Source organism: Poecilia formosa, unplaced genomic scaffold, assembly GCF_000485575.1.
Source record: "Poecilia formosa unplaced genomic scaffold, Poecilia_formosa-5.1.2 Scaffold138, whole genome shotgun sequence".
NCBI classification, from domain to species: domain Eukaryota; kingdom Metazoa; phylum Chordata; class Actinopteri; order Cyprinodontiformes; family Poeciliidae; genus Poecilia; species Poecilia formosa.
The window spans coordinates 161,681-174,753 of NW_006800077.1; the positions used below are offsets into that span (position 1 = coordinate 161,681).

The 13,073-nt window shown below is 41.1% G+C and overlaps 1 protein-coding gene across 1 annotated transcript; it reads left to right on the forward strand.

Annotated features, from left to right (window-relative positions):
* Positions 1-472: 472 nt before the first annotated feature.
* Positions 473-11,894, forward strand: crk (v-crk avian sarcoma virus CT10 oncogene homolog). The gene is made up of 3 exons (XM_007562550.2): positions 473-778; positions 2,816-3,384; positions 9,428-11,894. Exons 1-3 carry the CDS (start codon positions 565-567, stop codon positions 9,563-9,565), a joined length of 921 nt encoding a protein of 306 aa, XP_007562612.1. The 5' UTR covers positions 473-564; the 3' UTR covers positions 9,566-11,894.
* The last annotated feature ends 1,179 nt before the right edge of the window (positions 11,895-13,073 follow it).

The following is a 13,073-nucleotide window of genomic DNA, read 5'->3' on the forward strand; positions in this document are numbered from 1 at the left end:
TAAACACGTGACCATGAAGTCGTGAAGAAGTCAAAATCTGACATTTTAAAAGGAAAATAAATTTCCTGATATATAAAAATTATTTTCACAGTGAAAGAGTATGAGAAACAACATAGTTACAAGAATATTTCAACGTTTACATAACTTTGCGTTTATCTGTTTATCGTGACGTATGAAGCTTGACGTCGTGCGTGCTCTGCGTCCAAAGTCTACGTCCCTTCCGGTGAGTGGGGCCTTTTTTGTTTTCCCGTATCCGCCATTTCAGTTTTTGAAGTTAGTTGTCATCAGCGGCTGGTTTGTAGCAACATTCGTGCCTCTGAAACAAGCTGTATGATTGGTAGACCAGCGGGCTGACCACAGACCACACCGGAGGTATTTTTACAGCGCGGTTTTCCTCCTTTATCTGCGGATTGGAGCCCACACGGCCAGCTGCGGATGTCGCCTGTTTACTGAACGTGCTCTCGGCGCTAAAGTTTTTTGTATGAGTTGAAGGCTCCGCTTGTGGATAACAGGAGGGAGAGCAGGGAAGGCCACGGCTAAAGCCTCGGCTTTGTGTTGGTGATCATGGCCGGAAGATTTGACGCGTCGGACCGCGAGAGCTGGTACTGGGGCCGCTTGACCAGAGCGGAGACTGTGTGTATGCTGCAGGGGCAGCGGCACGGCGTGTTTCTGGTCCGGGACTCCATCACCAGCCCCGGCGACTACGTGCTGTCGGTGTCGGAGAACTCCAGAGTCTCGCATTATATAATTAACACGAACAGCCGAAAGCCCGAGCCAGGTAAGAGCAAGGAGAGGGGGCGTGGAGGGGCTCGGTGCACCGTGGTGCCACCGATGGGACCATTCTTGCATGACTTGCACCATAGAAGAGGCGCAATAGTGCCACTCTTTTTCCAGCATAGGGAATAAAGATGGCCATGCACAATGAGACGTGCTTTAGTCCATCATAATCTGGTCTGTTGTAGCATATCATTGTGTCTAGACATGGGTCACTTAAAAATCACATGGTTCCATTAACAGGTTGTGCAATATTTGCAGAAATAAATGTACCTTCACAAAGTGCAAGACAAGAACTTCATATTATCTTAGTTTAACGCTTAAGATTCCTGTTCAGGCCTGTCACGATAACAAATGTTGCTGAACGATAAATTGTCCCAGAAGTTATTGCGATAAATGATAATATTGTTGTTTTGAGACAGTTTTCAAGTACTGTAATAGTAATGGCAAAATAATGAAAGAACACATTCTCAAAGATTAATAAGCTTTAAATTGCAATGGACATTTACCACTCTAACTGGAAGCCTTTTTAAATATCCAAAATAAATAAACAAAACAAGAGAAACAAAAAAAAAGTCTATGTGAACAAAATTGTCTTTTAAAACTAGTAGAGACCAATGAAGACTTTTTTCATACAATTTCTGGGAGAACAAGAGAGATAAAAGAAAAAGCAATAAATCATCCAAATGAAAATTATTGAGTTCACTTTAATTTATCAAGCAATTAACTCATTTATCTTTTATTGCTACAGGCCTACCTGTCCCTCAGCATTCTCAGGGAAAAACGTTAAATAAGGAAACCAAGATGCTTCCTGGTCACTCTGGAAATCACCAACATCATGACTAGTTACAGAAATAGTCCAGTCTCGCATGTTGTACTTCTGAACTCATCATCAACAGGGCCGGCCCATTCTTGAGGATTTGGGGTGCTCAAGAATGCATTTTAATTTACACACAACCTCAAACTTCATGGTTTGTGATCAGACATGATAACATTTAGACGCATGCCTCGATTTTATTGTTCTAAATCAAATTTGTTTGGGTTACGGTAGGTAAGCTATGCATCTGGTATGGATAGTAATTAGTAGGCCTGTCACAATAAACAATAAATTAACTAAATACATGAAAGATTAAAGGTTTTCTCTTTTCTACCAAAAACTGGATGACACAATTCTTCAGTCTGGTGTTTTGATCTCAACTAGGCCTTTTTTTTTGAAGGGCAGTTTTGTTGACAGACTTCATCATTCTTTTTTTTTTCTTCTGTTTTTGTTTGTGTAGTTTGGATATTTAAAATGTATGTAATAAATATACAACAACAACAACAAAAAACAAGTTTGGAAGAACTGAGGATTAATGTATACCAAAACAAGTGGATTCAAAGTGTTTGTGGAAAGAACCAAAGTTCTGGACACGAGTTTTGATTGACCTTTTCATGACATGTGGTCTATATGTTGTATATCAAAACAAACCAGCAGGGCCAGCCTGAGGTACAAGCAAACCAAAACGCTACAGGAGTCCTGGTCATTTAAAAAAATTCAACCTTGGATTTGTAGTTGCATTCAAATTATAGTCATATGTTTATAACAAGGCAAACAAGAAAATTCTGTTCAGGCCCTCGCTTGGCCTGTCATGATAACAAATTTTGCTGGACGATAAATTGTCCCAGAAGTTATTGCGATAAACAATAACCTTGATGTTTGAGGTATTGGTAGTGGTGTAAAAATTCAAATTCATCCTGTCAGAGACCAACAAACTTTAATTTTTTAAGGAACGCTTAATAGTGGAACTGAAAGATATCCAACAGCACAACGAACACCGTAAATAAATGGATAATGATGCCTCTGGAAAAGATATTAATCATTTGAATGTAAATTATTGAGCTCATTTTAAATTATCTTGCGATTGATTAATTGCGACAGTCTTAGACCTCAGACACTGACTGTGCATCAGAGCAGGTGTCTGTTGTTTCAGCCAAAAGAAAACAAAAATGAGTGTAAATGAAAATTTGTTCTAACTTCCCTCTTCCTCCTGTGTCGGACCAGGTTCGCCTCCCCACAAGTTTCGTATTGGTGACCAGGAGTTTGAGTCTCTTCCCGCTCTGCTCGAGTTCTACAAAATCCACTACTTGGACACCACCACCTTGATAGGTCCCATGAACAAGTCCAAAAACCCCCGCTCCGCCCGAGGCGTGGCCAAAGCCCCGCCGCGCCTGGAAGATGAGTACGTCCGGGGGCTTTTCGACTTCCCCGGCAACGACGAGGAGGATCTCCCGTTTCGGATGGGGGACATTCTCAGAGTACTGGAGAAGCCTGAGGAGCAGTGGTGGAACGCCCAGAACTCTGAAGGAAAAACGGGGATGATCCCAGTCCCGTACGTGGAGCAGTTCAGACCAGCGTCTCCGAGCGCAGTGGCGGGGGCCGGGCTGCCTGCGGTGCCGCCTGCAGGGAACTCGGACAGCTCTGCGGCTCAGTCCGGCGCTCCGTTGACGGGAGACCCCAGCCAGTACGCCCAGCCCACTCCCCTCCCGAATCTCCAGAATGGACCAGTCTATGCCAGGGCCATACAGAAGAGGGTGCCCAACGCCTACGACAAGACCGCCCTGGCCTTGGAGGTAAATATGGAGACATAGCGCCGTCTTTCACTGATCTGATTGCTCTCTTTCTACCTGCAGTTCCGGAGATGCTTATTGTTGAAATGTGATGCCAAGTCTTCAACATTTAGCAAGGTTAACATGGCATTTCCAGAATTTAATCAGAGTTCTTTTGATTTTTCTGCATATTTCAGTGCAGTGCCAGTTTCTAACTCAACATTTCCACAATTTATCAACTATAAATTTCAGTGTGTCTTATTGGGATTTTCTGTGATAGATCAATCTAAATCAGTGCGTAAACTGAAGTGGTTCAGCATTTTGATATGCATCAAACTCGAGTTAGAGCTGCATTTTGTTTGTTTTTGATTAACATTAGACTGATGCTTTGGTCCATTCATATTTGCAGGACAGTTGGAGCTCAGTCAGATTAGATGGAAAGTGTCTATAAACAGCAATTTTTCAAGTCTATCCACAAATTCTCATTTGAGTTTCAATCTGGACTTTGACTGCACCATCCCAACACAATAAAATGCTTTGATTCAACCTTTCCCTGAATAGCTCTATTTCTGTTTAGGGTCATTAGTCACCTGGAATTAGAACCAGTCACCAGTTTCAAGTCTTTTGTGGCCTCAAGCAGGTTTTCTTACAATATTATATGTTAAGTTTTTACACTGAACTATGTCAAATAACCAAACCCTTTGAGCAACTTGTTCCCCCCCTTCACCTGTGGTGGTGTTGACCCAAGAACTACAGAAGGAAACTACAAGAAAACCTCTGAATGAGACACAAGCACATCTTCCTTCTTTGCTAAATGTAAACAAAAGGAAGTGGATTTTAGCAGTTGTAAGATTTCTCGTTTATCTTTGGCAAATGACTCAACTAGTTCTCCCATTAGCACTGGACTCGCACAGTTGTTTTGATTTTATTTAACCATAATCCATGCGCTGTAGTCCTCTTCCTGTTTTCGGAGTGGTCCTTTGGCATTCAACCCTCGTTGGACTTGAATGCCAACGAGGTTTTTTTTTTGTGGACCAGAGTTTGCTTCTTGGTTCCCATCAGAGTTGATTGAACAGTTACCTCCCCAAAGCAACTGGATTTTCTAGACAAACGAACCAGAGCTCAATTAAAGCGGACTAAACGGGACTGTTGTGAATGCAGCCTTAGGCTACATTGTCAGGAAACTGCCGAGCCTCGAACACATCTTGACGCTGCTGTAGTTGTCATGCCAGGCCACTTATATGGCGCTATTATCTTAGCATGTCGTCCAAACGCACATTCGCTTTTGATCTTTAGTTTCTACCTCATTAGAAAACAGTAGTCTGTTTCCCATGAACCAAGAAGTCCTGCAACACGTAGAATACATATCAGAAGTTGCGTTAAACCGAACTGGTTAAGTAGTGCAACACATCACGGTGCTGTTCACCGTTGTTTTCATCTTCCCACGCATGCGTAGAACAAACCCTGTATTTGTGTAAGCGAGCGAAACAAAAATGTTACCATTTCGCTCAAAATCTGCTCCGCCTAACCGTGGCGTCAGAGGCGCTTTGAATCCAACAAATGCTATCAAAATACGGACCCTGCTCCTAATGCTGGGTAAGCTGCACTTTGTGCCGGGGCTGTTCAACTGAAGCGGAAGTGAGAGCGGGGCTCCCACGGAGCAGGTCATCGGGGGAAGGAAATAGTTTGTGTTTGGGAACAGGACCATTTCCTCTGGTTTCTATGAAGCCTGGAATCCAGCTGAGCCAGGAGTGGGATGAGCAGGCAGGCCAAGCGAAATGCACTCGTCCCCCGCCCCACGCCCCGCTGCTGGACAGTGTGGCTGCACATCCAGAGCCAGTGTTTGGCCCTTTGTGTCTTGACAAAGCACAAGCAATGTGCTTGTGGCTCATTTTTCTTTTTGCTAGTCATCTACCAGGTTGAAAACAGGACAAATTTGTTTGAAGTTGTTCTGTGGAAAGAAACCCGTACCCGACGGGAGTCTGCCCGGAGTGACTCAGCATGTTGGCACTGAGTGGTTAATAAGTAGCTCACGTTTCCTTGTTTCCAAAAAAAAAAATAAAGATCTATACCGAGCAATTGAAAGCAGCTTTTTATTATGCAACATATTTCATGGGGTTATAAGCAGAAATAAGCAGAACCAGGCGATGCTTTCGGCCATTTGCTTCACCTGAGAAACACTTAAAACTCAAACTGCAGATCCACAATCCCTTGGCAGTCTGAAAATTTTGTTTTCCAGGTTCATCCAGTCTACAAATACTTTCTCTCTCAAAGGGAAGTTAAATGTTCTAACTCATCATCATGATCCAAACATCTTCAAAGTGTTGTTGTGGATGGTGATGCTCCAGTAGCAGTCAGTCTTGCAATTAACCTGAATGGACCTCTGATTGAAGACTGTATAACAGTCTCATGACATGTTAGCAGCTCAATTTCTGGGAAACAGAAAAGACATTCCACAGTAGCACATCCTAGATGGCACCATCAGGTGATGTTAAGCTCTGCTGATTCACCTCATTTGCTTTAAATCTCTGTCTGGGTGTGTAATTAGAAAACCAGGCAGGGAGACGTTGGAGAACTTCCTTCTTTTTATGCATCCATCTTTCCTTCTGTACATCTCTTGTATTACTGATTCACCTCAAAGAAAACCTAAAACCAGTCAGAAGAGATGGGTCAGTGCATCTGTAGTGTTTTTTTCTCGAGTTTTTTTATTACAGCTCATCATTGATCCGTTTAGTGGCAAGTGGATCTCTGATATGAATGTACAGGAATTATATTTTTGATTCAAAATTCAGTTTTCTTCTAACATGGCATCATATTGTTATGCAGTCTACCAGTGTTTGTGTCTTCAGTTTTTGAGTCTGTAAAGTCGATCATGGTTTGGTGATGTCAAAGGTTGCAAAGGAAGTCAGACTTCCTGCCATCAAAGTGAACAAGAAGTTATCTACAGGCTGGTTTGAAAGTCTGCTGACAGGTTGAACGTTGGAGTCTGGTAGCCGTTACCTGCCTGAGGCTCAGTCAGTCCAAATTAAAGTCAAAAGTACTTTATTTTACCCAAAGGGAAATTAAATGTTGTCATAAGTCATCATCATGATCAAGATATCTTCAAAGAATCGTTATTAATGGTGACGCTGTGGGAAGAATTTACAGTAGCAGTCAGTCTTGCAGTGACTCTAGAGGCCTCTGACTGAAGACTGTAGCTGTATAACAGTCTCATGACCGTAATGATGTGCTAATAGTTCATATCCGGGCAGCAGAGATGATATTCCACAATTAGATGATGTCGTCAGTTGTTGGTAAACACTGCTAATCCACCTCATTTGCTTTTGCCGCTCCTCTTTAAACCTCCTTATGGTTAGAAAGCCGAGCAGAGAGACGTTGGAGTTGGGGATTGAACTTCTTTCTCTCTTTGCAGCCTCAGTTTCAACTCATGTGGGATTTGGAGTTGTCGTAGTTCAGGTGTTTTTGAGCTTATGAGATGCTAACCAGCTGCTCTTGGTAGTAAAGACAATGCCTTGTTGCCACGGTTGCGCATCATAGCGGCTGTCTGAAAGCATAAAAGCCAGAGGATTTCTGGCAGTTTACAACGTTTTGATGCAGAGACGATGTCAGCATTGCCCAAAGTTTTATCCTTCTAAATTCCAACAAGCTGGCTCACTAAATAGTCTGATTTCCTGAGCTGATGAAGGTGATCTAAGAGAATTTATTTCCGTCTGATGCGTGTTGATAATGATGAACATGTCAGTCCATCATGTAGATCTGCTCTGAATGTTTTATTGAAAACCAAAATCATTGTTAAACTTTAAAATCTGCAGCTTGAACCGTTTGTTCTTTTTTTTTTTTCTCCCCTGATGTCCCGACCAGTCAGACAGAGAGACCACGTTGCAGCAGATTACGACCTCTAGTTGACACAAAGTCAGAGTGGAGGGTCTGGTAGTGGAATATATTAGCATATAATTCAACACTCCTCGACAAAGAAAGAAACTCAGGGCTGCTGTAGTTATCGGCAGTAGGAGTAAAACACAACGTGACCAGAAGTGGATGGTCGCTCTAACATGAGGAGGATTGCCTGAAAGTAGAGCTTAGCAGCTAAAGAATAATGACTACATCGTTATTAAACCACATCAGGTAAACAGGCTGGATAGTTACTGAGAAATCATAAACACACTGGCAGAGTTCATCCACAGTGTTGCATCTCTGTAATTAATTTAAATGCTGCAGTGCCTAATTTATTCATGCATCCAAATAAGCAGCAGATTTAATGTTTTCTTGGGCTACTTTAAAACAGTTGTAAAGATAACTAACTTTCTATATGAATGCTGATGTTTCTTCTATTTTTAGTAAAGTGTTGATAAGCGTTGGGTCGATGCGAGTTTCTGGTTTTGTTGTAGGTTTTCTGCAGAATCCAGTGGAATAAAAGTGTGACTGGTCCTGATCTAATGTCTGTTTATAAAATAAAAACATTTTAAATGATCAGTAGACCTGTTATGATAACAAATATTGCTGGAATTGTACCAGTAATTATTCCAATAATGTTGTTTGAGACCGTCTTCGATTAAAGTACTGATAATGGAACAATAATTCAAGTTCGCTCTCTCAAAGACCAATAAACTTTAATTTATTAAAGGACACAATGCTGGAAAAAAAATAAATATATTTGTTTCTGAGCTCATGTGTCTATTTATTAAATAATTTAGCAGCAAAATGAGTTTTGAATTGAAAATATTTATTTTGTGGATTTGTGATTTTTAATCAAAATGCGATTCATTTCCGTCAGTTAATTACAAACTCTGCAATTAACTAATTTTAATTGAGTCCCCTCACAGAGCAATTTATTTTACCATTTGTCTATAAATATTTTAATTTATTTATAAAAACAATTAAAAAAAATCACTGAATCTTGAATTAAACACTTGATATGCAGACAAGCATAAATCTTCTTTTAAATCGTGCTTCACTATTATTGCAAATCCTAATAAAACATAATAAAATTTTGGTTGTAACATGTAAAATAAACCAGACGTTAAAGGATTGGAGTTAGTTTGGTGACGAATCCTGACAGGTGGTCTGATTGGAAACCTGTCCTGCAGCTTTTTCCTGTCAGGAATCAGCAGATATCTTCGTCACTCTGAGTTGTCGGATTGTTCCTCTTCTGCTCTTGTCGACTTGAACTTTGTACTTGTCTGCTGGCACCTGTTTGCTCAGCAGGACCAGCCGCTCCTCTGCCTGTGCAGGTCAAACGTCGACATGCAGGTTTTGTACAAGACAGGTGCTTGAAAAACTTCAATTTCATGTAGGCGTTTTCCAGGTTTGAAAAGTGCTTGATTTCTGTGTAAAGTCCTTAAAAGTACTTGATATTCACACTGCACAGCTTTGTGCAATGACGTTCGATTAAAAGCCTAAATGTGGAAAGCGTCATTTATAGTTGAACCCAGATATTTCACCTGATAAAAAAAAAAAAGACACACTCATTTTTTCCCTCACTGAAGTTTAATCTGAAGTTAAATCAGACTAAACTTTTCTTGTTTCAGATCATTTAGAATTACCAAAAATTATTTCAATATGCTAAATGCCAGAAAACATTTTTTTATGTTGTGTTAAGTATTTAATTTGAGCAGGAAGGTCATTTACTAAACACAATTTGTTTGGATTGTTTCAATGTAATTAATATTTATTATTCCCAGTGGCTTATTGAGTTATTGATCTGTGCAATTGAAGTAAATGTTAGCTTATATTTTATATGTTGTAAAACATTATAGAAGTTGGGAGATTTTTTTGTTAAATTTGTTTTGTTGCGATGTACCAGGTGTTTGTGAAAGACATTTTAAAACATAAAACTTTGTTATATTTTAGTTTACATTATCCCTGCTGGAGAACATAGCATACTATATTAATGATATATGTATAATTGTGAATTGAACCTGTCTGTTTGTATTGCGTGGTGTTGGAAAAGTGTGAAAACTTACCTTGAAATTGCTTGAATTTTACTGTATAAACTCTGATCTTAGCTCTGTTTGACGTGTTTCTGCTCCTCATGTTCTCTCTCTCTTCCTCTCCCTCTCCCTCCCAGGTGGGCGACATGGTGAAGGTGACCAAAATAAACGTGAACGGCCAGTGGGAGGGCGAATGTAAAGGCAAGCATGGCCACTTTCCTTTCACGCACGTCAAGCTGCTGGACCAGCACAGCGCCGAGGACGAACTGAGCTGAGGGCGGACCGCCGCTCCACCACCTGGACACTAGTACTAGACCCTTCCTCACCTCTCTTTTTCTCACCTACTCCCCCTCCACCCATCCTGCTCACTACCCCCAACCCCCTTTCTCCCCGAGCTTTTAGCCGCACCAAGTACAGTTTCTGAGAATCACCAAGAACAAAGCAGGCCCCTCGTCGGACCCCCTCCACCCTGCCGTGATCCGTTTCTACTCGTATTAATAATCACCTCCTCTTCCTCCTCGTCCTTCCTGCTCTCCCAGTCTGCAACACGGAAGATGAACCCGCCTCTGCTGCTCCACGGACTCGGCGACCGCTCCCTGTAACTCGTTCCTGCCGTGGACGGCTTATCGACGCTCGCTCCTAAGGAGACTCCTTGACGCAGCGTTCAACCACTTCCTCTTCCTGTGTGGAAACCAGTGATGGCTGCTGTCTTTTTTATTTTATTTTATTTTATTTTTTTTATTTTAATCTTCCACTAAGGGTCACTCAGGCTGCATTCATGCCAGATGGGAAAACAGAACGTTTGCTCTAATAATAACTGGTTTCCATGAGTCTTCAAAGATTTTAGCGATTCAACTTAATATTCGACATTCAGATCCTCATGTATTTAAATAAGGAGAAATGATTTTAGTTCTCTTGTTGCGTCTTCATCATCCACGAATTTTAGGTGTCAGTTCCCTATTCCCGTCTCGATTTTAAACCTATTTTTAAAAAGTCCTTTTAATCTAAACATGCTCACAGTTCCGACATTATCTTTCCGTCTTTGTTTGTGTGAAGTCAGATTTCCTCATGAAGTTCTTTGAAGTAGAGATTCACCAATGTTGATTTTAAATAACTTTTAGCTGATTCCAGCTTCTCTTTAGGAACCTTAGGAACAAAAACGGGATGTATTTCTGTTCTGGCTGCCATTTTCAGCCATTAGAAATTAAATTAGAAGAGACGACGTCATGTCATTCACTGGAAAACGGTTTTACAAGAGAAAGTGATTATATTTGACGTTTTGAGCTGCCTTTAGCTCAACTAGCTTGATGAGAACAACTGCCTCAGTGTGTATTACACTGAGTTTTCCAAAATTCTCAGTGTAAAAATGTAGAAATCAGTTTATACATTTTCCATACTGGTTTATTTTTTATTAATCTGTACAGCACTTTGAGCTGCTTTTAGTATGAAGGGTGCTTTATAATTAAAACTGATTGATTGATGGATTGGTTGAAAAGTCTGCAGTGGTAGGATTTCTGTTTTGTCTTTGGCGAAAGCCCATGAGCCATTTCTTCTTCTAGCGCTAGAATCACATGTTTGTTTTGGTTGTATTTACCCAGAATGCCCTGTGAACTTCTTGCATTGGAGCAATCTCCAGTCCGCTTCCATTCACATTATGCATTCAAACCTCGTCAGAGTTTATGTCAACCAAACCGAGACCTAGGTTTTTAGCCAGAACAGTTAGCTTTTTTTGGTCCTCATCGGAGTCTGACTGCGCGTTCACACCTCCGCAAACCAACCGGACCTTCCAGGCAAACAAATGAGAGTTTGATTAAAGCGGACTAACCACGGCTGGTATGAAAAATGACTGTCATTGCGACTATAACAGCTTCCACTCCGAAGATTGGCGATATTTCAGTATGCAAACCATCAACTGATCATCATCGGTCAGTTGACCAGATCATTTTATTTAATGATCTGGAGAATTCTCGATACTTCTCCACTTTAAGTTTGCATTGATTCTGATGAAAACGAACGGAAACCACAAAAGCCAATCGGAGCTACTCAGAGTTTTTATCCCCGACCTGAGGCGTGCTCCGTTTCATTGTTGAAGGACTCCTTCCTTTACTGGCCATGAATGCAGCAGTATCCTGTGTGAACCCCTGACTTTGAAGGACTGAAGCAGCGGGGCTCGTATTCAGCAGCGAACCGTTACCAAAAAGACATGAAGGCGTAGACCTCGGTTAAATGGAGTATCGAACACTCGAGTCCAAACCAGCAGCTACAGTAAGAGCAACTGGACGTAGTCGCAGCCCATGGAGAAACCGCGAGACTGTTGACGAGGTGGGGATAAAGGCAACACTACATTCTCTCACCTGAACCTCGCTCCACCGATCACCTCCAACCACGCACCACCAAGTAGTCCTTTGTAGGATTCATAGAACATATTGTTATGGAATGATGTAACTGTGGTTCTCATTTCATGCTGAGTATTGTTTATATCTTACTAGTTGTCTTCATAGCTGCTTTGATTTTTAACATTGGGAGGGCACTACATCTCTCTGTGGCAGAGGAACTGACCGACCCTCGCATGTTCTCACTCGGCCTCCGATGGACACGATTGAAGTAAAACAGACTGAATGTAGGAGGCTGCCAGCCACACTAGTTAGAACCGTCTTATCATGTTAGCATTCTGCATTCAGCCCACTGAATTTACCCTACTAAAGCTGACAGCGGTGCGTCCACGTCTCGTCGTGTGTGTGTGTGTCAAAGGACGGAGAAAGTAGTGTTATTTGGTACCTGTCCTTCTTGTTTTAAAGCCTTCTGTGAACTTCTTGAGCAAATTAGTTCTTTTTTTATTTTTATTTTATTAGTTTCTGTTTTATTTTTTTATTTTTTGCTCTTCCTCATTTAAAAGTCCTGTTTAGTTCCAAAGCACAGGCCCAAGCAGACTGTATCTTTTAATTGTTTTACTTCTTCTTTTTCGCCATTTCTTTATGAGGTTTGTAGTTCATAATGTTTTTTGCCTCTTTAGGAAGGTGTTTTGTTGTGACAATCATCAGCGCTACTATTTATCATGACGCAGACTCGTGAACAAAAGCTGAAAACCTTTAAGCGTGATCTGTGGGAGCTCATCCTCTCCTCCTCTCTGTTGCGGTGCTGCGGCCACCTGCAGATGGCGCTGCAGCAACATTCGGACAGATGGGATCATGTTCTGCATGTCCTGATGACAGTGAAGAGGGTGGAGGGATTTCTTGGTTCCTCTGGTAAAGATGTGTAAAACGCCTTATAGTGCTTTCTACTCTGAAACCTTTAATTTCTGTGTATTTTCTCAGTGGGGAGAGAAATTCAGTGGTTTCAAGTCTGAATGGGTATTTTTAGTTAGTGATAAACGGTGAGCACGGAGGAAGGTTGGTTTTTGTTATTGCCTCATGTTTTTAATCATTATCCTGTGTGCAACAGTTTTGTTGTCAGTCTTCCATCAGAAACCAACAGTGTTTTTATTTAATGATCTGGAAATTCACTAAACAGTCTAATGATGATGATGCAAATCAGGCCTGTAGCATCACAGATCCTCTACTGTACATTCTGTTGTGTGTTTTCCACACCCTTTAAAAAAGAAAATCCCAAACTAGGGCTCAGGAGATTAATCAATTATTGAATTGATTAATCTCAGCTAATTTAGTAATTTAGTTATCGTCAGCTAATTTAGTAAGCGAGTAATTAACTGGAGGATACAGACTCAAAAAATGTCATTTTGCTGAAAGAACACAGAGCAGCAATTAAGCCACAACTGAACAAAAT